General features: G+C 61.4%; 1 protein-coding gene across 1 annotated transcript in view; it reads right to left on the bottom strand.

Annotated features, from left to right (window-relative positions):
• Nucleotides 1-6,626: 6,626 nt before the first annotated feature.
• The window catches only part of CACNA1B (calcium voltage-gated channel subunit alpha1 B), a 111,750-nt gene continuing 90,846 nt past the window's right edge, over nucleotides 6,627-27,530 (bottom strand). The window contains 13 exon segments of the mRNA XM_070430286.1: nucleotides 6,627-6,805; nucleotides 6,807-6,960; nucleotides 7,324-7,552; nucleotides 7,726-7,838; nucleotides 7,840-7,934; nucleotides 8,737-8,853; nucleotides 8,986-9,121; nucleotides 10,899-11,026; nucleotides 11,699-11,808; nucleotides 12,275-12,382; nucleotides 19,828-19,936; nucleotides 22,182-22,278; nucleotides 26,388-26,515. Coding sequence (XP_070286387.1) covers nucleotides 6,722-6,805; nucleotides 6,807-6,960; nucleotides 7,324-7,552; nucleotides 7,726-7,838; nucleotides 7,840-7,934; nucleotides 8,737-8,853; nucleotides 8,986-9,121; nucleotides 10,899-11,026; nucleotides 11,699-11,808; nucleotides 12,275-12,382; nucleotides 19,828-19,936; nucleotides 22,182-22,278; nucleotides 26,388-26,515 — 1,608 coding nt within the window. The 3' untranslated portion in view covers nucleotides 6,627-6,721.

Here is a 27,530-nt window from a genome sequence, read left to right as displayed (position 1 = left end):
CTAACCCTAACCCTAACCCTAACCCTATCCTGATTCATAACCCTAACCCTAACAGTAACCCTAACCCTATCCTGATTCATAATCCTAACCCTAACCCTAACCCTAACCCTAACCCTAACCCTATCCTGATTCATAACCCTAACCCTAACCCTAACCCTAACCTTATCCTGATTCATAACCCTAACCCTAACCCTAACCCTATCCTGATTCATAACCCTAACCCTAACCCTAACCCTATCCTGATTCAAACCCTAACCCTAACCCTATCCTGATTCATAAGCCTAACCCTAACCCTAACCCTAACCCTAACCCTATCCTGATTCATAAGCCTAACCCTAACCCTAACCCTATCCTGATTCAAACCCTAACCCTAACCCTATCCTGATTCAAACCCTAACCCTAACCCTATCCTGATTCTTAACCCTAACCCTAACCCTAACCCTAACCCTATCCTGATTCATAAGCCTAACCCTAACCCTAACCCTAACCCTATCCTGATTCAAACCCTAACCCTAACCCTATCCTGATTCATAAGCCTAACCCTAACCCTAACCCTAACCCTATCCTGATTCATAAGCCTAACCCTAACCCTAACCCTAAACCTATTCTGATTCAAACCCTAACCCTAACCCTATCCTGATTCATAAGCCTAACCCTAACCCTAACCCTAACCCTATCCTGATTCATAAGCCTAACCCTAACCCTAACCCTAACCCTATCCTGATTCATAACCCTAACCCTAACCCTAACCCTATCCTGATTCATAACCCTAACCCTAACCCTATCCTGATTCAAACCCGAACCCTAACCCTATCCTGATTCATAACCCCAACCCTAACTCTAACTCTAACCCTAACCCTATCCTGATTCATAACCCTAACCCTAACCCTAACCCTAACCCTATCGTGATTCATAACCCTAACCCTAACCCTAACCCTAACCCTAACTTTATCCTGATTCATAACCCTAACCCTAACCCTATCCTTATTCAAACCCTAACCCTAACCCTAACCATAACCCTAACCCTATCCTGATTCAAACCCTAACCCTAACCCTATCCTGATTCATAAGCCTAACCCTAACCCTAACCCTATCCTGACTCATAACCCTAACCCTAACCATAACCCTAACCCTAACCCTATCCTGATTCATAACCCTAACCCTAACCCTAACCCTAACCCTAACCATATCCTGATTCATAAACCTAACCCTAACCCTAACCCTAACCCTAACCCTATCCTGACTCATAACCCTAACCCTAACCCTAACCCTAACCCTAACCCTAACCCTATCCTGATTCATAACCCTAACCCTAACCCTAACCCTAACACTAACCATATCCTGATTCATAAACCTAACCCTAACCCTAACCCTACCCTGATCCTGATTCATAACCCTAACCCTAACCCTATCCTGATTCAAACCCTAACCCTAACCCTAAACCTAACCCTAACCCTATCCTGATTCAAACCCTAACCCTAACCCTATCCTGATTCATAAGCCTAACCCTAACCCTAACCCGAACACTATCCTGATTCATAACCGTAACCCTAACCCTAACCCTAACCCTAACCCTAACCCTATCCTGATTCAAACCCTAACCCTAACCCTATCCTGATTCATAAGCCTAACCCTAACCCCAACCCTAACCCTATCCTGATTCATAACCCTAACCCTAACCCTATCCTGATTCATAAGCCTAACCCTAACCCCAACCCTAACCCTATCCTGATTCAAACCCTAACCCTAACCTGATTCATAACCCTAACCCTAACCCTAACCCTAACCCTATCCTGATTCATAACCCTAACCCTAACCCAAACCCTAACCCCATCCTGATTCAAACCCTAACCCTAACCCTATCCTGATTCAAACCCTAACCCTAACCCTATCCTGATTCATAAGCCTAACCCTAACCCTAACCCTAACCCTATCCTGATTCATAAGCCTAACCCTAACCCTAACCCTATCCTGATTCAAACCCTAACCCTAACCCTATCCTGATTCTTAACCCTAACCCTAACCCTAACCCTAACCCTATCCTGATTCATAAGCCTAACCCTAACCCTAACCCTAACCCTATCCTGATTCAAACCCTAACCCTAACCCTATCCTGATTCATAAGCCTAACCCTAACCCTAACCCTAACCCTATCCTGATTCATAAGCCTAACCCTAACCCTAACCCTAACCCTATCCTGATTCATAACCCTAACCCTAACCCTAACCCTATCCTGATTCATAACCCTAACCCTAACCCTAACCCTATCCTGATTCAAACCCTAACCCTAACCCTATCCTGATTCATAACCCCAACCCTAACTCTAACTCTAACCCTAACCCTATCCTGATTCATAACCCTAACCCTAACCCTAACCCTAACCCTATCCTGATTCATAACCCTAACCCTAACCCTAACCCTAACCCTATCCTGATTCATAACCCTAACCCTAACCCTAACCCTAACCCTAACCATATCCTGATTCATAAACCTAACCCTAACCCTAACCCTAACCCTATCCTGACTCATAACCCTAACCCTAACCCTAACCCTAACCCTATCCTGATTCATAACCCTAACCCTAACCCTAACCCTAACCCTAACCATATCCTGATTCATAAACCTAACCCTAACCCTAACCCTACCCTGATCCTGATTCATAACCCTAAACCTAACCCTATCCTGATTCAAACCCTAACCCTAACCCTAAACCTAACCCCATCCTGATTCAAACCCTAACCCTAACCCTATCCTGATTCATAACACTAGCCTAACCCTAACCCTAACCCTATCCTGATCCAAACCCTAACCCTAACCCTATCCTGATTCATAACCCTAACCCTAACCCTAACCCTATCCTGATTCAAACCCTAACCCTAACCCTATCCTTATTCATAACCCCAACCCTAACCCTAACCCTAACCCTAACCCTATCTTGATTCATAACCCTAACCCTAACCCTAACCCTAACCGTATCCTGATTCATAACCCTAAACCTAACCCTAACCCTAACCCTAACCTTATCCTGATTCATAACCCTAACCCTAACCCTATCCTGATTCATAACCCTAATCCTAATCCTAACCCTAACCTTATCCTGATTCATAACCCTAACCCTAACCCTATCCTGATTCATAACCCTAACCCTAACCCTAACCCTAACCCTATCCTGATTCAAACCCTAACCCTAACACTAACCCTAACCCTAACCTTATCCTGATTCATAACCCTAACCCTAACCCTATCCTGATTCATAACCCTAACCCTAATCCTAACCCTAACCTTATCCTGATTCATAACCCTAACCCTAAACCTATCCTGATTCATAACCCTAACCCTAACCCTAACCCTAAACCTATCCTGATTCATAACCCTAACCCTAACCCTAACCCTAACCCTAACCTTATCCTGATTCATAACCCTAACCCTAACCCTATCCTGATTCATAACCCTAACCCTAATCCTAACCCTAACCTTATCCTGATTCATAACCCTAACCCTAACCCTATCCTGATTCATAACCCTAACCCTAACCCTAACCCTATCCTGATGCATAACCCTAACCCTAACCCTAACCCTAACCTTATCCTGATTCATAACCCTAACCCTAACCCTATCCTGATTCAAACCCTAACCCTAACCCTAACCATAACCCTAACCCTATCCTGATTCAAACCCTAACCCTAACCCTATCCTGATTCATAAGCCTAACCCTAACCCTAACCCTATCCTGATTCATAAGCCTAACCCTAACCCTAACCCTATCCTGATTCATAACCCTAACCCTAACACTAACCCTAACCCTAACCCTATCCTGATTCATAACCCTAACCCTAACCCTAACCCTATCCTGATTCATAACCCTAACCCTGACCCTAACCCTATCCTGATTCATAACCCTAACCCTAAACCTAACCCTAACCTTATCCCTAACCCTAATCCTATCCATAACCCTAACCCTAACTGTCAATAACCCTAACCCTAACCCTAACACTAACCTATTCTGATTCATAACCCTAATCCTATCCTTATCCCTAACCGAGCCCTAAACCTAACCCTAACCCTATCCTTATCCATAACCCTATTCTTATCCTTAATCCTAAACCTATACTTATCCCTAAAGCTATCCTTATCCATAACCCTAACCCTAACCCTATCCTGATTCATAACCCTAACCCTATCCTTATCCCTAGCCCTAACCCTATCCTTATCCCTAGCCCTAACCCTATCCTTATCCCTAGCCCTAACCTGAACCCTATCTCCCTCACTCCTGACGTCTAAGAGCTAATTTATCCAAGCACCGGGGCAGCCCCGCCGCTGCTGATGCCAACCTGAGCCTGCCCGGCACTCACTCCCCCGCAGCCCCATCTGGGCCATTCCTGCCTCCCTCCACTCGATTCACCACTTGCAGCCCCTCGTTGCCCCACGCCAGCCGCCCCCTGCCCCCTGCCCCCTGCCCTCGCACTCATGTCCTCGGACCCACCCCCCAGCAGCTTGGTGGGTTGTGTTTTTTACTTTTTTGCAAGTTTTATTTTAATCCAAGGACTTTGCTTCATACAAAATGTCAATGTAGAAACAATAGCAGGATCCAAAGTTGGGCTGATAAGTATCACTCAAGCAGCTACTAGTCAACCACAGAACGTCGTACAGCGAGGCCCCGGGTCGGGGGCGGGACGCCGCACTGTTTGTTTTTTAACACTGTCCTTAAATATAAAGTTTTGCAACAAACCTTTGATTTATATCAAATATAATTAAAAATTAACAAATGATTACATTGTATCAAAAAGTACGAAGATATACCTGGTCATGCATATGCTCGCATATGGTACGTATGTATACATCCTACATGCACACGCAACGTGTTCCCACCACAGCCTCGCTCCACTGGTCCCGGCGGACAACCGGCTGATGCATCTCAAATTTGGCAACTCATGGAGGTTCCGGGGGAGTGCGGGCTGCAGACCCCCACGTCGGGAACGAGACGCTGTCCGCCCCGTGGCCCTGCCGTCGCCTCCCGTGGCTGCGCGGTGCTGGGCCGCGGGGACCAGAGCCGAGAGCCCCGGACCCGCACGCACACGCCCGGCTCCGCGCGGCGCCCACGGGGGAGCGGCGTCAGCGACGCTGCCGACAGGGTGCGAGCCCCGCAGGGAGGACTCGGTGAGGCGGTTTGGTCGGTCGTGCCGAGACCCTGTGGCAGGTGGCGGCCGTGTTCAGGTCTAGGAAACGCGTGTCCTGTTGCATAGCCCTATGGGGACACATCCACTCCGGCGACCATCCCACGCAGACGCCCGCACGCACACCGCATGCCACGTTTCTTCACGGAGTCGGGGCAGAGCCCACGGCAGCACACGCGACCGGGCAAAGACCATCGCCATTTCCCGCCCGGGGCGGGCGCCTCGTCCACCCGCCTCCTGTGACGAGTCCTGGGCGGCTCAGGCCCGTCCCCTGCCCTCCCCCCAGAGGGTGAGGCTGGTGTCGGTCGCTGCCTGTGTGGGTCGGGCTGGGCTCCGCGCCTCCTGCTGAGGTCACTTCCTCCGAGTTCCAGCCCCAGCTCTGTGCCCCCGCCGCCCCCGCCCCCCTCGCCCCCGTGGAAATCCACCATCACAGCCCAGACTCGGGGGCAGGCCCGGCCCGAGGATGAGTGTGGACCGGACTGGAGCGCCCAGCCCCGCTCCCTGCACTTGCTCCCCGGGAACCGCCCCTGCGGGGGGACGGAGGGAAAAGCCTGCTTCCGACCTGGCCACACGGACGGGTCCGCGTGCTCTCGGCCCACGGCAGCTGTCTAATGCGGCTGCCCGCCCAACAGTCCCCAGAGCCCCGCGAGGTTCGCACGCCTCGCTCCCCACCCGGGCCTGGGCCTGAGAGCTGGGCGTCAGGCACTTGGTCGTGGCGCCGGGGCCGCGGGGCCGCCTGTGCGACAGGAGAGCGGAGCGTCCGCTCGGCCAGGCCTCCCGGGTGCGTGGCAGTGACCTTGCCCCCTGCTCACCGGGCCGCTGTCCCTGGACCAGGCGGACGGACCGGCAGGGGCAGGGGCTGCGCTGAGCCCGGGGTCGGCAGCAGGACGCCCAGGCGTGTCCCTCAGGCGGCGGTCGGGAGGACACAGCGTCTGCGGGCATCAGTCCACTCACTGCCCTCGGTGCCAAGGGCAACGCTGCTCACGCTTCCCGCCGCTGATGCGATCTGCAGGCGCCACCCGCCGGCTCTGGCCGCCGCTCCCACCCGCGCGGTCCCGAGGGCTGGCCAAGCTGCCGCCGGCCCATCCGCACGCTGGGGTGAAGGATGCCCCCCAAGACCAGACTCAACGGGCCCGAGCAGCACCGAGGCGGGTCCCTCACGTGGATGTGGACACGCGGGCTCCTGCTCACACAGCCGTCCCTGCGGGGCCCGCGGTAGCGCCAGGAGGCCATGCGCGGGGGCAGCCACGGCGGAAGAAAGGGCCTGGAGTCCATCTGGTGGAGAAGGGGAGCGGGCAGCAGCCACCTGCTGGCCTGGGCGGCGAGGCCCCTCCCCTGGGCTGCCACTGCCTTGGTTCCCGGGTATCCTGGGAGCCCGGCGTGGATGATAAAACTCATCGGGGCCGGGCGCGTGGCGTGGGCGCGGCACTAGCACCAGTGGTCTTGGTCCGGGTGGTGGTAGCTGTGGCGCGCGCGGCTGCCCGTGCCGAGCCCCAGGGAGCAGTGGTAGCCGTTGGGCACGCGGCGCAGCGGGTGCGACTGGGAGGTCAGGGAGGACACGTAGGAGGTCCGCGAGGAACGGCCCGAGTTGGTGGCCACGGCCTCCTCGAAGGTGAGCATGTCCTCGGGCTGCGGGGGGGGCGGCGGCCTCGGCGTCCAGGCGCTGCCCCAGGTACGGGTCGGAGCCGATCCGCGAGCTGGGGGCCAGGGGCTGGCCCAGGGGGTCTCTCTGGAGCAGGGCGTTGTGTTCCGAAAGGCCCCGGCTGAGCCGGCCCGGGGAGAAGGGGGGGAGGCCGCCCTGGGCCCCAGCGAAGTGCACGGGCGAGGAGTTGGCCGTCTTGTAGGTGACGCTGGGCCGGGGCGTCAGTGGAGTCTGGGGGAGCTGCCTCCGCCCACCACGGCCGGGGGTGCTAGCACCAGATGTGGACAGCAGGGGGCTCCCGTCCACGGAACCGCTGCCCTGCAGGAGCACAGCCCATCAGAGGAAGGCCAAGGGCACAGAGCAGGTGCAGCAGAGGGGAGGAGGGGGAGGCAGAGGGTCCACCTGGGTCCTGGACGGGACGGGGGGGGAGGCGGTGACGGGCGGGGGGGAATAAGGAGGACGAGGGCCCCAGGACTGAGAGCCGTCCTGTGTACCTGTCTGGGGGGTCCTGGCTCCTGCCCGGCCGTCGGCGACGTGGGGTGGCTGCTGAGGGCGGGCCTGGGCAGCGGGGGCTCCCGGCCCCCAAAGCGGTCACAGGAGTAGAAGCGCTGCTTCTCAGAGGAGGAGGAGGAGGGCTGCCTGCGCTCCTGGGACCGGCCCCGCTCCTGCCTGCGCTCCCGCCGGCCTGGGGGCCCCTCTCCCGGGGGTGGCCCTGGCCCTGCGGTGCTGCTGGGGGCTGGCCCAGGAACAGGAGAAGTCACCCCGCTGAGCCAGCGCCCTCACCCGGACTCCGGCAGAGTCCCGGGGAAGGGCTGGCTATGGGGTCACGAGGTACAGGAATTTGAGGGTCCCCCACGGGCTCTCAGACCCCGGGTCGGGCCACCGCCCACTCAGGAGCCCCATACGCACCGCCACCGGTGTCTGCGGACAGGCTGGGCCCCTTCTCCAGGGACTTCTGCTTCCTGTCCCTGCGCCGGTGGCAGCGGTGGTGGTGGTGGGGGGCGGCGTGGCTGGCGGGGGGCGCGCTCCAGGGCAGCAGTGCAGAGATGGGCCACGTGGGGGCGCTGGGGCGCCAGCGTGGAGATGGAGCGCTTCATGGGGCTGGCGTCGGAGGCTGGCTGTGCGGGGACACGGGACACTGGCAGGGCAGGCCTGAGGGAGGTCTGGAGGGGCTCCGGGCAGTGGAACCAGCCCCTCCCAGAAAGGGCAGGGGGCCCCCTGGGGCCTGCCAGGCGCTCCTGCCCCCGCCGAGCCCACCCTCTTTAAGAGCGTCTGCACAGGGGCTGGCGTGCGTGTCCTCCCCGCAGGCCGGGCGCTGCCAGGCGGGCTCGGGGCAGGAGGTGCCGGACTGGCGAGCCCAGAGCCACTGCCGATGGGAGAGTGACTGCTACCAGAACACAGGCCACACTCAGTGCACGGCCGGGAGGACACAGGGAGGCTCGGGCCTGCAGGTCCCAGGCTGCCGCCAGCCCTCGCCTGCCCGGCAATGGCAGCAGTGTCCCTGGCCCGGCCTCGGGCCAGCACCCCCTCCGTGTCCTTGTGCAGGGCTCAGCCCGGGACACACAGCCTGGGCTTCCTGCTCGGTCCCCAAACCTGTCCCCACAGCCCCTGCACCCAATGTCCAGAGAAAGGCCAGGCCGGGCCCCTCAGCCTCCAGGGCTCAGGACACAGGGGGGCAGGACGGAGGGGTGTCCCAGAGAGAGAAAGCTGGGCGGGACGGCTGTGCCCACAGCTGGGGGGTGGGGACTCCTGGCTGCCTGGCCCCACCACTGGAGGCAGCATGGCACGTGGGGGCGCCCAGCGGGCCTGACAGTGTCCAGGCTGCAGCGCAGGGCAGAGGCTCCACCCAACAGCGGGCAGTGGGACCCGGCCCCTCCGCCAGGCCTCCCCGCCCCCCAGGGGCACCACCAGACCACGCACCTGTGTCTCCGCTGCCAGGCGAGGCATGGAGGCCGCTCGGCCCTGGCTCTCCAGCCCGGGCTGGGGCTCCCCGTCAGGGCCCCTCAGGGCCATGCTCTGCATCTGGACATCCACAGCCTGGGGTACAGCAGCCCCCAGTCACACCCAGCACATCCCACTCTCACCTCTCCTGCCCTGCCTCCCCCACCCCCATCCCGTCCCCCTTCCTCCCCCCGCCCCCAGTCCCCATCGCTCCCCCTCCCTCCTCACCGGTTTTCCCGGCTGCACCACTGGGATCTCTGTCGAGTGGCCTCGTTCCAGGGGGGCCCTGGCCTCGTGTGGCACCTCTTGGGTCCTCTGGGTGCCCCAGGAAACAGACTCCTTGAGGCCGCCCTCTTGGGTTTGTCTGTGGAGGAGAGGCTGTCCCGTCAGCTCCACAGCAGCTGGGCCAGCTGCCAGGCCGCTCTCCCCCCTCAGGAGGGAGAGGGAGCCGAGGGCGGGGCCTGCGTGTGCAGGCGCTCCAGGCGGGGCCCAGCAGGAGACAGGGACCAAGGCTGGGCTCAGGTGGATGGCAGACAGGAACCCCAGTCACCCACCCAAGGGAAGCCTGGGCTCCCGGCTGCAAAAGCCGCCAGGCTGGCCCCTAAACTCGAGAAGTGACACCCCACTCAGTCCTGGCAGATGGTCACCCAGCGAAAGCTTCCTGCGTAACAGTCCCCAACCCAAAGCTGACTTCCCAGCAGCATGTGGACAACGTGGGAGGAGAGGAACCACGGCCCCGAGTGCACGCCCTCCCCAGACGGCAGGTGGAGACCAGCCCCAGCTCGGCCCCTGGGGGGCGGGGAGCAGAGCCTGGGCCCTGCCTGGAGCAACGGGGTGTTTGCCGTCAGGGACCTCAGCTGGCCCAAGGTGGGGGGGGGCAGGGGGCTGGCTGAGCGGACCCTGCCCTCGCGTGAAGCCTAGCCTGGCCACCAGCTGGGTTTGGGCGGCTGTGGCGAGTCACGTGACAAAGACCTTGCCAATTTGTCTGCAAGTACAGCTGCTCGGAAACCAACAGCCGCAGGAGCCCTGAGAGACAGGGCTGAGGCCCTGAGGGGGACAAGTCACTTCTACCATCTGCAGGCCCAGAGCTCCACGGCCCGCCCGAGACAGAGACACGGACACACAGGAGGGGAAGCGGGACCGTGAACCACCCCAGCCACGTCTCAGGCCCCGGGAGGCATCACCGTGGAGCTCAGCACGGGAGCTACCTGGACCAGCACATCCGTGTGCAGCTGAGCACAGGGCCACTGCAGAGCCGGGAGGGACCTGAGGACCCCTGTCCTGGGCGCTGCTGGGAGCCCCTCAGAGCAGGGGGTCAAGGAACTAGAGTCCTGCTTTCCCCACAACCATCAGAGAAGCCCCCCAGGACTCACACGCCCCCCAGGACCCACAGGGCCCCGCCCAGGACCCACATGGCCCCGCCCAGGACCCACAGGGCCCCGCCCAGGACCCACATGGCCCCGCCCAGGACCCACAGGGCCCCGCCCAGGACCCACATGGCCCCGCCCAGGACCCACATGGCCCCGCCCAGGACCCACAGGGCCCCGCCCAGGACTCACATGGCCCCGCCCAGGACCCACAGGGCCCCGCCCAGGACCCACATGGCCCCGCCCAGGACCCACAGGGCCCCGCCCAGGACCCACAGGGCCCCGCCCAGGACCCACAGCCCCCCAGGACTCACAGGGCCCCGCCCAGGACCCACAGGGCCCCGCCCAGGACTCACAGGGCCCCGCCCAGGACTCACAGGGCCCCGCCCAGGACTCACATGGCCCCGCCCAGGACTCACATGGCCCCGCCCAGGACCCACATGGCCCCGCCCAGGACTCACAGGGCCCCGCCCAGGACTTACATGGCCCCGCCCAGGACCCACAGGGCCCCGCCCAGGACCCACAGGGCCCCGCCCAGGACCCACAGCCCCGCCCAGGACTCACATGGCCCCGCCCAGGACCCACATGGCCCCGCCCAGGACTCACAGGGCCCCGCCCAGGACTCACAGGGCCCCGCCCAGGACCCACAGGGCCCCGCCCAGGACTCACAGGGCCCCGCCCAGGACTCACATGGCCCCGCCCAGGACTCACATGGCCCCGCCCAGGACCCACATGGCCCCGCCCAGGACTCACAGGGCCCCGCCCAGGACTCACATGGCCCCGCCGTTGCTGAGGGAGGGGGGGCTCTTCTGCTGAAGAAACACGCGGGCCCCTCGGAGCACCGCTGGCTGCGTCTTCTCCAGCGGGGGCTTCAGGGGGTGGAACAGGGACCCGGGGCCCATCTGCAGGACGGGAGGGAGAGCTGGAGGGCGGGGGTCTCCTGTGGGGTGCGGCCCGCCTGCCCCGCCCATCCCTACACGCGGCCGGCAGGGGCTGCCCCCAGTGGGTCTGCGTGGCTGCAGGACAGGAATTCCTTCCTGGAGCCCCAGTTCCCACACGGACACCACCCGGGGGCCGAACCCGATGGCACATGGCAACGCTCATCTCACGGCACCTGGAGTCGCCTGGCAGGGGCTGCTGGAGCCCCAGAGACTGCAGGTGGGGGCTGGGGCGGTGTCTGCACAGACGGGGAGGGGGCTGTGGCGGCGGCAGCCACCTCTCACCCCGCGGGGGGTGGGCCCGTCAGCTCTGAACACCAGGCCGCGTCCAGACAGAGCGCCTGCGTGTGCCCCACCCTCGCAGGATGCCAGCACAGCCCCAAGCGGAGCCAGCGGTGGCCCTGGCCCGCCAGGGAGCCGCTCTGGTCCCGGCCTGTGCCCAGGGCGAGCGTCCTTGCACCGCCCGGCACCATCTCAAGGTCCTTCGTGATGCTTCTGCCGCTGAAAACCGCTCTTGCCCCGCACTGTGCCCTGAACCCGAGCACCCAGGCCGGGCTCCGCGCCAGGGGCACCCGCTACAGGAGCGCGAAAAGGCCCTCCCGCCCGGCCATCGGCTGCTCCCAGGAGGGCCGGTACCTGGGACAGGCCAGGAGCGGGGTGGGTCTGGTCCCTGCTGGTCTTGCTCTGCTTGTAGAAGTCGAAGATCATCAGGGCCGCGTAGACCTTCCCCACGGTCATCTCGTCAGCTGGGGGCGGGCGGGCAGACAGAGGCTGGGCTCCCAGGGGCAGGACGGAGGCCACAGGACAAGAGGGCGGAGTGGGGAGAGGAAGCAGGCCCCCACCCGGGACCACTGGGCACGCTCAGGCAGGGCACGTGGCTTTGCCCAAGGGCCCCGACCTGCAGACACCAACCTCCCGCCCCACACGAGGCCCCTCTGCTGCCCGCAGGGCTCGAGCCCCGTGGCGCGGAGCGGAGTCTGAGCCCCTCATCGCTCCCTGGCATCTCCAAGGGTGGGTTCTGGCTGCCTTTTCTCTGGCTTTTTGAAGTGAATCCCCACACTAGGCGTGGGGCGACCTTGCTCAACAGAGCAGCCCACCCCCTTCTCCCACAATTCCTGCACCAACCGAGAAAGCACGGTCCCTGCGGGGGGCCCTGAGCTCAGACTACGGAGAAGGGGCGCCCCCTCCCCGCGGCCCCTGTGCCTCACTCACGTCTGTGGGGCGGCACCAGCAGGTCCAAGGTCTTCTGCGGCAGGTTGGCCCACACCGCGGCGATCTCCTTCCGCAGCGCCGCGTCGCACTGGTGCTGCTTCGTGCCAGCTGGGCAGCGTGGGGAGGGCGGGGTTAGGAGCCGCCCTGCAGCCCCGTGGGGAACAGGCAGAGCTGGGCCGGCAGGGGGGACGGGCAGGGAGGGTGCTGGGAGGGAGGCCGGTCAGAGCTGTCCCTGCAGGAACTCGTGTGTGTGTGTATGTGGTGTGTGTGTATGTGGTGTGTGTGTGTGTTGTGTGTGTATGTGGGGCGTGTGTGTGTGTGTGTGGTGTGTGTGTGTGTTGTGTGTGTGGTGTGTATGTGGTGTGTGTGTATGTGGTGTGTGTGTATGTGGTGTGTGTGTATGTGGTGTGTGTATGTGGTGTGTGTGTATGTGGTGTGTGTATGTGGTGTGTGTGTATGTGGTGTGTGTATGTGGTGTGTGTGTATGTGGTGTGTGTATGTGGTGTGTGTGTATGTGGTGTGTGTATGTGGTGTGTGTGTGTATGTGGTGTGTGTGTGGTGTGTGGTGTGTGGTGTGCGTGGAGTGTATGTGTGTGTGGTGTGCGTGTGTGTGGTGTGTGTGTGTGTGTACGTGGTGTGTGTGTATGTGGTGTGTGGTGTGTGTGTGTGGTGTGTGTGGTGTGCGTGTGTGGTGTGCGTGTGTGTATGTGGTGTGTGTGTGTGGTGTGTGTGGTGTGTGTGTACGTGGTGTGTGTGTGTGTATGTGGGGTGTGTGTGTGTGTGGTGTGCGTGTGTGTATGTGGTGTATGTGTGGTGTGTGTGTACGTGGTGTGTGTGTGTGTGTACGTGGTGTGTGTGTATGTGGTGTGCGTGTGTGGTGTGTGTGTGTGTACGTGGTGTGTGTGTGTGGTGTGTGTGGTGTGTGTGTGTACGTGGTGTGTGTGTGTGGTGTGTGTATGTGGTGTGTGTGTGGTGTGCGTGTGTGGTGTGTGTGTGTGGTGTGTGTGGTGTGTGTGTACGTGGTGTGTGTGTGTGTGTATGTGGGGGTTGTGTGTGTGGTGTGCGTGTGTACGTGGTGTGTGTGTGGTGTGCGTGTGTGTGTGTGGTGTGTGTGTGTGGTGTGTGTGGTGTGTGTGTACGTGGTGTGTGTGTGTGTGTACGTGGTGTGTGTGTGTGGTGTGTGTGGTGTGTGTATGTGGTGTGTGTGTGTGGTGTGCGTGTGTGTGTATGTGGGGGTTGTGTGTGTGTGGTGTGCGTGTGTAGGTGGTGTGTATGTGGTGTGTGTGTGTGTGTGTATGTGTACGTGGTGTGTGTGTGGTGTGCGTGTGTGTGTGTGGTGTGTGTGTACGTGGTGTGTGTGTGGTGTGCATGTGTACGTGGTGTGTGTGTGGTGTGTGGTGTGTGTGGTGTGTGTGTACATGTGTGGTATGTGTGGTGTGTGTGTACATGGTGTGTGTGTGTGTATGTGGGGTGTGTGTGTGTGTGGTGTGCGTGTGTGTATGTGGTGTGTGTGTGTGTGTACGTGGTGTGTATGGTGTGTGGTGTGTGTGTGTGTGGTGTGCGTGTGTGTATGTGGTGTGTGTGTGTGTGTACGTGGTGTGTGTGTGTGGTGTGTGTGGTGTGTGTATGTGGTGTGTGTGTGTGGTGTGCGTGTGTGTGTATGTGGGGGTTGTGTGTGTGTGGTGTGCGTGTGTAGGTGGTGTGTATGTGGTGTGCGTGTGTGTGTGGTGTGTGTGTGGTGTGTGTGTGTGTGTGTACGTGGTGTGTGTGTGTGTGTGTATGTGGGGGTTGTGTGTGTGGTGTGCGTGTGTACGTGGTGTGTGTGTGGTGTGCGTGTGTGTGTGTGTGGTGTGTGTGTGGTGTGTGTGGTGTGTGTGTACGTGGTGTGTGTGTGTGTGTGTATGTGGGGGTTGTGTGTGTGTGGTGTGCGTGTGTACGTGGTGTGTGTGTGGTGTGCGTGTGTACGTGGTGTGTGTGTGGTGTGTGTGTACGTGGTGTGTGTGTGCGTGTGTACGTGGTGTGTGTGTGTGTGTGGTGTGCGTGTGTGGTGTGTGTGTGTGTGGTGTGTGTGGTGTGTGTGTGTGTACGTGGTGTGTGTGTGTGGTGTGTGTGGTGTGTGTGTACGTGTGTGGTGTGTGTGTACGTGGTGTGTGTGTGTGTGTATGTGGGGTGTGTGTGTGGTGTGTGGTGTGTATGGTGTGTGGTGTGTGTGGTGTGTGTGTATGTGGTGTGTGTGTGTGTACGTGGTGTGTGTGTGGTGTGTGTGGTGTGTGTATGTGGTGTGTGTGTGTGGTGTGCGTGTGTGTGTATGTGGGGGTTGTGTGTGTGTGGTGTGCGTGTGTAGGTGGTGTGTATGTGGTGTGCGTGTGTGGTGTGTGTGTGTGGTGTGTGTTTGTGTGGTGTGTGTGGTGTGTGTGTGTACGTGGTGTGTGTGTGTGTGTGTACGTGGTGTGTGTGTGTGTGTATGTGGGGGTTGTGTGTGTGGTGTGCGTGTGTACGTGGTGTGTGTGTGGTGTGTGTGTGTGGTGTGTGTGTACGTGGTGTGTGTGTGTGTGTACGTGATTGTGTGTGTGTGGTGTGTGTGTGTGGTGTGTGTGTACGTGGTGTGTGTGTGTGTGTACGTGATTGTGTGTGTGTGGTGTGTGTGTGTGTGGTGTGTGTGGTGTGCGTGTGTGGTGTGTGTGTGTGTACGTGGTGTGTGTGTACATGTGTGGTATGTGTGGTGTGTGTGTACATGGTGTGCGTGTGTGTATGTGGTGTGTGTGTGTGGTGTGTGGTGTGTATGGTGTGTGGTGTGTGTGTGTGTGGTGTGCGTGTGTGTATGTGGTGTGTGTGTGGGGGGGGGCAGCCTTGGGGAGGGGAGGGGCATGATCTCCCAGACACTCGTCGCCCACCCAGTGATATGCACTGACCCCCCGTGTCAGGGGCTGTCACCAGTGATGGAACAAACCCAAGAGCTGCCTCTGGGGGGACAGACTTTCACCCACAAGGAAGGGCGATCAGTTAGGGTCCAGCCTGGTGGACGGAGGTCAAGCCCCGCGGAGGGGTGAGAAGGGCCCGCGAGGCCTCAGGAGAAGCAGCATGTGCTCCGACACCTGGAAGCAGCCGGCCCCGCCCGGGGGCCGCACAGGAGCCTGGAGGGCACCCTGAGCCCTCCTGGAGGGAGGGCACAGAGGCCGAGGCGAGGGCAGGGGAATGAAATATGCCGTCTACCTGTGACATCTGGTTTATTTTATTTTATTTTAAATATTTTTTTTTCAGAGAGGAAGGGAGAGGGAGAGAGAGAAACATCAATGATGAGAATCATGGACCGGCTGCCTCCTGCACGCTCCACACTGGGATGGAGCCCACAACCCGGGCCTGTGCTGACCGGGAATCGAACCCTGACCTCCTGGTTCATAGGTCGACGCTCAGCCCTGAGCCCTGCAGCCGGCGCATCTGGCTTATTGATGTGTAATGTACAGAGAGTGAAACTCACCCATTCTAGTTCTCCCAGTCTACGGCTTCTGGTCACGGCCTATGGTCACGTTTCCACCACCACGACGTGGGCCAGGCCCGGCTGCCCAGCCCCTGCACCCTCTGCAGCCAGCACCCCGGCGTCCCCTGACCCCCGCCCGGGGCCGTCACGGACGCTTCCTGGCTCCACCGGGACCTTCTCCCCAATGTTGTGCACACGGCATCACACAGGTGCTGGACTTGGGGTCTGACCCCTTCTCTCAGCGGGACACATGCGAGCCCTCCCCGTGGGGGCCAGGGTCTGCCCGGTCGCTGCTGAGCACCCTCCTCACTTGAGGGACATGTGACTTGTTCCCAGTTTGGGGCCATGAGAAAAAGCCACGCTCGCAGGCCTTGTGCACGGCTCCTTTCACCCGCTTTCCAAGGTCTCCATGGAGAACGGAGCCTCTCTCCGCGTGGGTACCAGCCTTCCCCGAATCCTCTCTGGGGACGTATCTGTCCAGTCATCTGCCCGTTTAGTGGGTTGTTGGCTTTCTTACTGCCGCGGTGTAAGGGTCGCTCCGTCAGCGGGGCGCCCGCCCTGGGTCAGTGTTTCACACACTCCCTCCGGGTGGCTCGCCTGTCTTCATTCTGTTAATATCTTCTGAGAACAGTTTCTTATCAGTGTTTTCTTTTATGGCTCATGCTTTTTGTATTTTAAGATAATCTTTGCCGAACTTAAAACTGCGAGGATTCCCTCCTGTTTTCTCCCGGAGGGTCTGCGATTTGACATTGATGTCGGAGATCCACGCCCCGTTAATTTCCGTGAAGGAGAGAGGTTTGTGCTACCGGCCGGATGTGCTCCCTTCCTACGCTGAGACCTGAACGTCCAAGGTGACTGGGACAGGCCCTAGGAGGAGGCAAGCAGGTGAGATGGGGGCCTCGGGGTGGGGCCCTGGTCCCCGATTGGTGTCCCTACCGGGAGAGGCACCCACTGAAGGAAGGCCCGCGGGGACCTGGGAAGGCGGCCCTGCACAGGCCGGGGGAACAGCCGGAGGGGCGCCGACCTTCCTGGGACCTTGGACGCGGACTCCCAGCCTCCGGACCACGAGCCACAGGTTTCGGTGGGTGAGCCCCTCAGTGTCAGGTCTCGTCACGGCGGCCCAAGCCGATGACAACAGTCAACGTCAAGCCTCTCAAGACTGCATGTGGCTGCCTGCACATCCCAAGCACCATTTCCGAGGAGGCCTTTCTGCACGAGCTCCTCTGCGGCACCAGGAGCGCGGCCCGCAGTGGGGAGTCCCTCCCCGAGCCACTGCTCCCGGCCGCTGCCCCCCCTCCACGGCCTCCCCCGCAGCTCACAGCAAGCCTCTGGGTCAGGAAGGTGATGGCTCCAGCTGAGCTCTTCTCTTCAAAATTGTTTGTGACTCAAGTTGTCCTGCTTTTCTACATACGTTTTAGAACTGGTTTGTACATTTCTACCCAAAAGCCCCTCTTGACTTTGACTGGGGTAACATCAAATCTGTTGATTGATATTAGAAGAATCGACGTCATCTAATGCACAAACATGACGTGGTGCTCGATTTATTTAGGTCTCTGAGTCCTCTAGCCCCATGGTCGGCAAACTGCGGCTCGCGAGCCACATGCGGCTCTTTGGCCCCTTGTGTGTGGCTCTTCCAAAGCCTTAGGAGTACCCTAATTAAGTTAATAATAATGTACCTACCTATATAGTTTAAGTTTAAAAAATTTGGCTCTCAAAAGAAATTTCAATCGTTGTCCTGTTGATATTTGGCTCTGTTGACTGATGAGTTTGCCGACCACTCACTGCTCTAGTCCATGTTTTGGAATTTGCAGCATACAAGTGTTACATATATATATATTTTTAGAGTTTCTAGTAATACGGAAATATTTCATGTTTTCAGTGATTTAATGGTATTTTCCCAATCTCAATTATTAACTGCTAATATAAACACTGACTGCATTCTGTGATCTTGCTACATTCACGTTAATTTTAGTAATTTTTTTATGGCTTAAAACAACAGAAATGGATTGTCTTAGTTCTGGTGGCCAGAAGCTCAAAATTAAGGTGTCGGGGAAGCCACGCTTCCTCGGGGAGGGGGTGGACCACCTGCCGCGTCGCTTCTTCGCTCCTGCGGCTGCCCTGAGCGGTGGGCACGCTTTGGCCTGTAGCTGCCTCGGGTTCATGAACGTTTTATTAGTCTTTTGGGAGATTTTCTGCAGAGACGAGCACATCGATGGCTACACCTCTTCTTTCTTCATCTTGATTTACACAAGGGGCAGGACGTCCAGGACGATGTTGAACAGGCACGGAGGCAGCAGACGCCCGTGGAGCAACAGGGGTCGGTCTTTCTCTGCTGAGCGTGTCATCTGGCTGGTTTCCCATAGTGCCCTTCACCAGGCTGAGGGCGTTTCCTTGAATTTCTATTTTATGTAGGATTTTAAAAATCATAAATGTTCAATTGAGATGACTATATAGTTTTTCTTTTTTGATATATTAAATTGTATGTATTAATTTTTAAATGTGAACCAATAAACCCTGCTTTTGTCATCATGTATTATTTTAGTGTGTGTGTGCGCGTGCACGGCTACAATTACATAGCTCTCTGTGTCTATATTCATGAGAAATATTGGTCAGTGATTTTTCCCTTTAGTGTCCTTGTTAGGGTTTGACATCAGAGCCATGCTGGCCTGTAAACCTGAGAAATATCCTCTTTTTCTATTTCCTGGAAGTCTGTATGGAACTGGCATTATTTCCTCCTTAAATGCCTGGTACACTTCACCAATGGAGCCCACCGAGCCTGCGCTTTTCTTTGTTAAAAGGTTTTTAACTACGAATTTAATTTCTTTCATAAATACAGGCCTACTCAGCTTATCTACTTTTTCAGGTCTTCTATTCGTGAATGAGCTTGATGGCCGTGTCAGTGCATTTTTCCTGTCACTGACGTGGCTGAAGCCTTGCCATGAAGTTGTCCACAAAACCGCTCTGCCCCCCAGACGACGTCCCAGGATCTGCAGTGAGGCTCCCTCTTCCGTTCCGAAGGATGGTTCCCGTCCGGCCAGGTGTTCACTCACGTCATTGGTGTGATGTTCCACGTGATCATTCTGGCTGTTGTGTTGAAGGAAGACTGAGAGGGCGAGAGCAGAGAGCAGCTGGGACCAGGAGGGCCGAGGGAGGGCAGCATGGTCCTAACCCAGATGGACTGTGAAGGCAGAGTCAGAGCTACGATAAGAGATCAGACACTGATCGGAAACGGGGTGAGAAAGAGAGGAGCAGCTGGAAGAACAGTCGGCACCGACGGGCGGGAAGGCGGGGTGAGCCAGGGCTCTGGATGCTCACTGGGCCTCCAGGTGCAGAAGGTAATCAACCGTGGGACGCACAGGAGGGATGCAGGGAGGCCTGGGCTACCTACCAAAGCAACGGAGACGGGAAGGAAGGTCGGCCGGACAGGGAGAAACAAAAGGGTTTCAATGAGAAGGGAGAAGAGGCGGCAGCGAAGCCAGGAGGTCAGGGCTCAGACTGCGGAGAGCAGCTGCGGGGCTGTGCGCGGGACAGCCCACGGGAGACGAGGGATGAGAAATGAGAGATGGCGAATGCCAGTCCCTTGAGCTTTTGCTTTGAGAGAAGAAGAAAAACCGGGAAGGTGGTAGAGGGAAGAGAAGCGTTTTTTAAAGATGGGAGGAATAATAGCATGTCTATGTATTGAACAAATAATCTGGCGGAGCACTGACGGAGGGGGAGAGAAGGTAGGTAATGGGAGCAGGCCGTGTGCGCGAGGCGGGGCCTGGCCCACCAGCTGAGTAAGGGTGCGCTGTGGGGGGCAGGGGCTGGGCAGGATGCACAGGCGCCCCCGGTGACCGATTTCCTCTGGGAGGGGAGCAGTGATCAGGAGGGTTAGAGTGGGGCCCACAGGGTGCAGGCTCCCTGGGGGAGGGGCAGGAGCGGTGCTGGGTGATGTCCCTGTGCCTCCGTTTCCTCATGTGAAAAGGGGACACGGTCAGTGCCCAGCACAGGCGCCACGACAGCCGTCCTCGGTGCCCCCTGCAGGCCCATGGCCCCTGCACACCCGCCAGGGTGGCTCCCGGGTGACCCCGCTCACCTGGGGCCAGCTTGATCTCCAGCGCCGTGCGGATGAGGGCCATCAGCGTGGACGTGAAGTGGACGGTCATGTCCTCGCTGGAGATGGGCATGTTCATACGGACCAGGCGCTGGGAACAGGGGCAGGTCAGGGCCAGGCTTGCCGGGGTCCCCCCAGAGCCCCTCAGTGCTGAGGCCCCGGAGGTGACCCTGCAGCGCCCAGGACAAGATGAGGCCGGGCCCTGGGAGTTTTGCCAGCGTCCCTGTCCCCGCACCCGCCCTCCCGTGAGCTGAGGATTCTCAGGCTGCAGAGAAGTAGACAGACGGCCAGGTGAAGAGGTCCCGGCTGGCCAGGGCCCGGCTCGTCCTGACAACAGGCCCTTCCTCAGCCGCAGGCCCCTCCGCCCCCGCCCCTGCCCGAGGGGGAGGGGTGTGGGGTGCAGGACCAAGGCTGCATCCTGGACGACAGGAGGGACGATCCCTGCCTTACTCCTGGACCCATCTCTCCCGGCACAGCCTGGAGCACCGGCAAGGGCGACACTAGTCCCAGGAAGGCTCTGCCTCTCTCCCTGGAGGAGCCTCAGACCGCTCCAGGGGAAAGACCCTGAGGAGCTGGGGCTGCAGGGAGAGGTGCGGCCACGCCACAGGGGCACGGGGCTCCAGGCCAGAGGGGCAGGGCCGAGTCCCTTTCCTCCCTCAGTTTCCCAGGACAGAGCAGCCCTGCGCCCCGCCCCCTCCGTACATCAGGCGGAGGCTCCGAGGACGCACGGGCCCCCTGGAGGAAGGGTCTCAGGGGTCTGCGGCGTCCTGAGCACAGAGGGTACGTGCCCACCTGTCCCCTCCCAGCGGCCTGCTGTCCCCTCCACAGCATGGGAGCTGGAGGTGGGGCAGGGCCCACCGGGGGCTGGGGAGGCCATTCTGCCCCCAGCACCGCCCAGTGTCCTGGCCCCAAATGGAATCCTCAGCCTGATGGAGGGCGGGAGGCCAAGACACAACCCCCCCCCCCCCCCCCCCCAATGCTGGCAAAGCCCCCGGGCACCACCCTCCCCGCCCGCTCCCGCAGCTCCCATGCCACCTGGGACGCAGGCGCCCCTGCTGATCAGCACGGGTGGCGGGAGAGGCAGAGGGGCTCCTCTCCAGGGACCCAGGAGGAGCAGAGCAGGGGTCCCGAGAGGAGGGCTCCGTCCAGGGCACCCACCCCCGGAGACTGGAGTCTCGGAGCAGCAGAGGAGGGAGGCCAGGAGAGAAAGACAGACAGACGGGCCTCCCTGCCCTGGGCCTCGGCCTCTGTGTGGCTCCTGCTGCCTCCCCAGCTCGCTAAGCCCTCCAACCCCACCCGCCTGGCGCCCTGGCCCCTCCACGCCATCAGCCCAGGGGGAGGGGCTCCGAGGCTCCCCGGCAGCCCTGTGGCCGCCCTGGCCCTGGTGTCACTCTGGACAGAGCTCTCCTCTGGGGACAAAGCCAGGGTCTTGCATGCAGGGCCTGCAGGCAGGCACGACGCTCATGCCAGGCGGAGGGGGGGTGGGGACCGTGGTGGGGAGCAGCTGAGCCAGGAGACAGACAGGCTGGAACCAGAGCACAGAGACAGACAGCGTGACTGACAGACCAGACAGACAGGAAGCTCTGGTGGGAACTCGCTCAGAGAAAGGGTGGCGGCAGGAGGCCCCCCACACGCTGGGTGTGCGGGTGGGGCTGGAGGAGCAGGAGGGGGATGGGTGCACGGGGTGGGAGCAGGCTCGGGCGGGGCGTGAGGGGGTGAGGAGGGTCCTTCAGCTTCCCCCTCCTGCTGCTCAGCTTCCTGGGTGGGGAGGTCACAGGGCTCCTGTGCCCCGAAGCTGTGCCCCCCTGCAGGATGCCTGTCCCTAGAGCCCTCGGGGCCCTGTCCCCACCTCCTCCCCGGCCCTGCAGTGGGGCCTGGACATCCTGTGGGCATGGGGCGGGGGTCTCCCAGGTGCCTGAGGCCCTGAGCCCCTCTCCCTGCACATCAGACCCGAGGGTGGGGTCAAAACAAGAGCCGAGGGGTAGGGGAGGCTGGGGGAAGGTCAATTGGGAAAAAAAGGAGACACATGTGCTACTATTTGTAACACTTTAAACAATAAAAAGCAAAACAAAAACAGGAGCCTGTCCCAAAGCCGGTCCACCCTCTAGGGGGCGGGGGGGGGGGGGGGGGCAGGGGGCTGGGTCTCTCTTCCAGGGGCAGCTCTGGGTACAGGGGCGGTGCAGGGACCTCGGAGGGCGGTGTCCCTGTCTGGGAAGGAGGGGAGATGGCTGGGCAAAGGAAGACACAGTGAGACAGCAGAGTGGCAGACAGACGGACGGATGGACGGACAAGCCCCGGCGGGAGGAGCAGCCGGCACAGCCTGAGCAGGCGGGTACCTTGTACGCCACTCGCGCGGGGCACCGCTTCCCCAGCCCCAGGGGCGGGGGCATGTGCTTCAGCATCTCAAACATGTCACTGTAAGTGATGCGCCCGCTGCGCCCGGCCCAGGAGGGTCCACAGGAGGGTGCGGGGGGGGGGGGGGGGGGGGGGGAGGAAGCAGAGAGAACAGATCGGTTAACCAGGTCGGAGCGGGTGTCAGCTGAGTCCAAGGAGGTCTCCTCCAGCGAGCCCTCAGGCCCCAGCCTCACCTCCACGCTCCGCCCCACGCAGGGCGTGGGGTGACTGAGCTAATGAACATGGAGGATGAGGAAGGGCTGCATCGGGGCGGCTTTGGGTGGTCAGCGTCTCATTTTACACTTTGAGGAACTACGGGCAACGCCAGATCAGAAAGCGGTTTCACCGCGCGGAGAGCTGGCGGCTGGCACGGCGGAGCCGCTGGGAACCGCGGCGCCAGCTTCCCTTAACGCTTGGTTTGCTGCCAAGTCAGCCGAGAGGCCAAGACGTGGGAAAACCTAGAACAAGTGGCCGTGGCTCTGGACAAACAGCCAGGTCAGCCCCGCTCCAGGCCCAGAGACGCCCGAGGCCGCGCAGGGCGGGGCTGCTGCTGGGGCAGGGGACAGTGAGGGGGCGGGTGGGGGGCAGCGCGGCGGGCTGTGGCCTGGCGCGACCATGTCCCCTCCTGACGCTGGACCAGGGGCAGGGCAGGCCCGGTGTCTGGAGTCCACGACCATCTTCCCGGGTGGGCCGGCCTGAAGCCTCCCTCCACCAGGGGCCGCTGCCGCAGGGCCTGGGCGGGGTCCCGGGCACAGGAGGCTCAGGCACAGGAGAGGAGCAGCCTTCCTCGCAGGTCCTCCCGCTGGCCCTCTGCCCGCCGCTCCCCAGGGACCGAGCCTGGGTGGGTGGGCCCTGCCCGCCCAGAGGAGCCGTGGCCTGGTCTGCGGTGCCTGCCCCTGTCAGCCCACCCTGGAGAGCCTGGGAGCCACGCGGGCGGGACTGCCCCCGGCTGCTTCCCGCAGCAGCTGCCCAGCCCACAGCCCAGCAGAAGGCTGTCTGTCTCACAGGCTGTCGGTCCCAGCGACTGGAGGGGCGGGAGGCTGGAAGGACGGACGGAGGGAAGCACCCAGGAGCTCGGAGTGCGGGGCGGGGGGTGGGGGGGGGTGGTGGTGAGGTCTCATTCCCAAACCAGGCAGGAGCGGCCGCGGAGGCGCTGGGGGAGGATGTGATGGAGGCTCTGAAGGTGCCAACCTTGTAGGCCAACCTACGAGGGCACTTCTCCCCTAAGCCAGCGGGCGGCGCCATGCGACGCAACACCCTGTACACGTCCTTATAGTGCACGCGGCGGCTGGAAAGGAAGCGCACAGGTTACGCAACATCCTGCCGCCCCTGGGCCTGAGGGCAGGCCTGCAGGGGAGGGCTGCTGGAAGCAGCTCCCGGGGGGTCCGGGCCAGGAGCCCTGGAGCAGCCAGCAGCCCCTCTCACACACACAACCTCTGCCGAGCCCCTCCGGGCGCTCCCCGCCCTCTGGCCGCCCCTCTCAGGAGGCCCAGGAGCCCTCTGTCCCCAGCCTGTCCTGGGCTCCTCTCCCTTCCGCCATCAACCCCTGAGACGCCACCAGAAAAAGCATGGTCCTCACGCGGCCACGAGGATCCAGAACAAGTCAAAGCCGCCTGTTTAACCCCAATTCCAAGGCCTTTCTCACCTGTCCCACCGCCCTCTCTGCACTCTCCCTCCCAGCAGGACACTCGCCTGTCACCTCCCCTGCCCCTGCCCCTGCCCCTCCCCTGCCCCTGCCCTGCCCAGAGGTCAGCCCCCCGCCCCCCCCCCCCCCGCCCCTGTCCAGCTAGACGGCATCTTCCTCAGACACACCCTGGCCCCCCTCTGGTTCCTGTTTCCCCACAACCGGCGCAGAGACCGCGAGGACCCCAGGCCCAGCACACAGATGCTCAGCACGCGGCCTGGACGGCAATGGGCAGAGACAAGCTGGGCGCTCACAGTGCCCGGTCGCAATGCCCATTAGTCCACACTCACCACCACGTGCTGAGGCAGCGCGGGAGCAGGAGGTCCCTGCACAGGCACTCACATGCATGCACACATGTACGTGGCTGTGCACACGTTCTCATACCCACGCAGGCGCACACACACTCATACGCGAGCCTGGGAAACGCCACCAGTCCTGCTGTCTCACAGGCCCCCAAACGGAGGACACAGCAGTGTCCCCGGGAGTCACGGCCCGTCACAGCCAGTGGCCGCTCACAGCATCGCCCGCCGCCCAGCACGGGGGTCAGACCCAAGCGGCTCGGGGCCTCCACTGGGCCTCGCCCTCCGGCCTCTGCAGCCCAGGCCTCTGGGGCAGCGGGCATGTGTGTCCCGTGGCCCCATCTCGGGCCGTGGCCTGGGGTCGCTGTAGCCTGCCGGGGCGCCCTCTGGGGGAGGCTCCCAGGTGGCCCTGCTCCTCCACAGCACTCCCTCCCGTGTCCCTGAGGGCAGCCTCCCAGGCCCCTGGGTCCTGCCGCTGCCCCACCTGCCGGACGGGGCCTGAGCCTGCGCTCACCCTCCTGGGACGCCCGCTCCCAGGCCCGCACTGACCGCCTCTGCCGTCGGCCCAAGTCCCATCCCAAACATCTGACGGCAACGTCACACCCAGCAGCAAAGAGTCCGAAACACCGCGCCCTAGACCCCACGAGGGCCCGGAGGGAGCCTCCCTCCTGCCGTCTGCGCCTGCCTCAGGGGACAGCCCTCCAACCCAGCAGCCTCCTGACCAGAGAAGCCGGGACCGTCCGGCCTCAGTGAGGAGATGCCAGGCTCCCCGGGCCACGGAGATGCCACACACCGGGAACAGGACGAGCACCGACACACGGAGCCAGGCCCTGGGGCACCTCCGGTCCTCGCTGTGGGGGCTCGGGGGGAGGGCTGATGGGGGGCCTGTGGGGAGAGCTCCCCGGGGCAGAGTCTATGCTGAGCTTCCAGCTAAAGGTGGGCAGAGCCTGTGCCCCTGTGAGGACGGGTGCCGCCCTCAGGCCTTGGCCACCCAGGGGCCCAGCGAGGGGGATGCGGAGGGACAGCGAGGGGGACAGGGAGAGGGATGGGGAAGGACAGTGAGGGGGACGGGGAGGGGCGGGGAGGGGGATGGGGGAGCACAGGAGGGCATGCAGAACTAGCCTGTGGGGAGGGGGAGGGCACCATGGGGGAGGGTGTGTGTGGGGGAGGGTGCCGTGGGGGAGGGCGCCGTGGGGGAGGGTGTGTGTGGGGGAGGGCACCATGGGGGAGGGTGTGTGTGGGGGAGGGCGCCGTGGGGGAGGGTGTGTGTGGGGGAGGGCGCCGTGGGGGAGGGCGCCGTGGGGGAGGGTGTGTGTGGGGGAGGGCGCCGTGGGGGAGGGCGTGTGTGGGGGAGGGTGTGTGTGGGGGAGGGCACCATGGGGGAGGGTGTGTGTGGGGGAGGGCGCCGTGGGGGAGGGTGTGTGTGGGGGAGGGCGCCGTGGGGGAGGGCGCCGTGGGGGAGGGCGTGTGTGGGGGAGGGCGCCGTGAGGGAGGGCGCCGTGGGGGGGGCGTGTGTGGGGGAGGGCGCCGTGGGGGAGGGCGCCGTGGGGGAGGGCGCTGTGGGGGAGGGCGCTGTGGGGGAGGGCGCTGTGGGGGAGGGCGCATGTGGGCGGGCAGGGCTCTCCCAGGAACCGGTCTCAGACCACCTCTGACCCGGGCCAGGCCTGTCCTGAGACCCTGGCTCTGCCTGGAAACATCCCCACGGCCGCTCCTCTGACGTCCACAGAGGGTCCCCTTGCCCTGTCCCTTCAGCAGCGGGACGGGAGGCGGGCGCCATTCCCGAGAGGCAGAGCCCAGCTCGGGGGGTGCCCTGGGCCGGCATTTCCGCCCACGGAGCCTCGGAGCCTCGGAGTCCCAGGAGGACGAGGGAGCCTGAGTGATGACACCCTGCTGCCCGCCGACCTCCCAGGGCCTGCGCGACCCCGACCTCCCCACCCCATGCAACGCGCCACCCAGGGCTGGGCTCGGGGCTCGGGGCTCAGGGGTCCCTGAGCCTGGGGAGCTGCCTCCACACAGGGAGGCCAGAGGGAGCCGCCCAGGACGGAGACCAGCGCCTCCGCGTGGGCAGGAGCCCCCACAACCGAGGGGACGTTCCCTCAAAACACGCCTGAAGCCACCCCATCCCAGGGTCCGGACCGCCTGAGGACGGGGCGCGGCTCACTCACCAGGCAGCCGGGTCGTACTCAGCCCAGACCCTGATGAACTCGTCCAGGTGGTGAGGCCCTAGGATGGAAGAGTCCCGCGTGAGGTACTCAAAATTGTCCATGATCACAGCCACAAAGAGGTTCAACATCTGCAGGACAGGAAGGAGAAGAGGCGACATGGAGAGACCTCAGCCTGCCCTCTCCCGGGCCTCCCCCTCCAGCCAGAGCCTGTGAAACCATCAGCCAGAGCCTGCCCAGACCTCTCTCCCCACAGCCTGGCCCCTGCACCGCCACCCCCGGGGCCCCCCACTCCTCCTAGAAACCCCCCACATGCCACCACCAGTAGCAGCAGCCTCAGCCTCAGAGGTCTAACACTAACCATATTTAGTTCTGATTCCAAGCCCCGGCCTACTGCAGGCCCCACCATCTCAAGCCCACGAGTCCCGCCGTCCCGGTCAGCCCTCCCCGCCCACCCTCACGCCTCGGAGCTGGCCTTCAGGGGGCCATGAGCTCAGGGTCTTTTTAAAAACACATATTTGTATTGATTTCAGAGAGGAAGGGAGAGGGAGAGAGAGAGAAACATCAATGACAGAATCACGGATCAGCCGCCTCCTGCACGCCCCACACTGGGGATGGAGCCCATAACCCGGCATGTGCCCTGACGGGGAATCGAACCCTGACCTTCTGGTTCACAGGTCGACGCTCAACCACCGAGCCCCACTGGCCGGGCTCTTTGCCCATTTCACGTGGTTGTCTCTTTGTTGCTGAGCTGTAAGGGTTCTTTCTGTTTTGAACTAACCCCTAGGAAGTGCGTGAGCTGTAAATACTGTCCCCTCTGATGTCTTTTGATGCAGAGGTTTTTTAACTTAATGACAAATCCACTGTATCGCTACAGTGCGTGCCGGCAGCTCTGGGCTCTCCACCCCACCCCACCGAGTTCTGAAGGACCCGATTCTGGTGACTTTCAGCCCCTCCTCCTGTGACTGGGACACAGCTCCGGCCAGATGCTTAAAAATGGCAGCGGTCAGAGCGCCCGAGCGTGAAGTCGGAGAGGTGTGCCGACGGGAAGGGCCGCCCCAGAAGACGGGGCGCCTCAGAGCTCCCGCCCAGCCGCCTTCGCCTTTCGTCGGATTCTTCTGCAAATGCATCTTCGGGAGCCCAGGA

The sequence above is a fragment of the Myotis yumanensis genome, unplaced genomic scaffold (genome assembly GCF_028538775.1).
Source record: "Myotis yumanensis isolate MYYU_CA2020_CCGP unplaced genomic scaffold, mMyoYum1.0.hap1 SCAF_12, whole genome shotgun sequence".
Lineage (NCBI taxonomy): Eukaryota > Metazoa > Chordata > Mammalia > Chiroptera > Vespertilionidae > Myotis > Myotis yumanensis.
The sequence above is the reverse complement of the archived record's forward strand: the minus strand, read 5'-3'. Positions and strand labels throughout refer to the sequence as shown.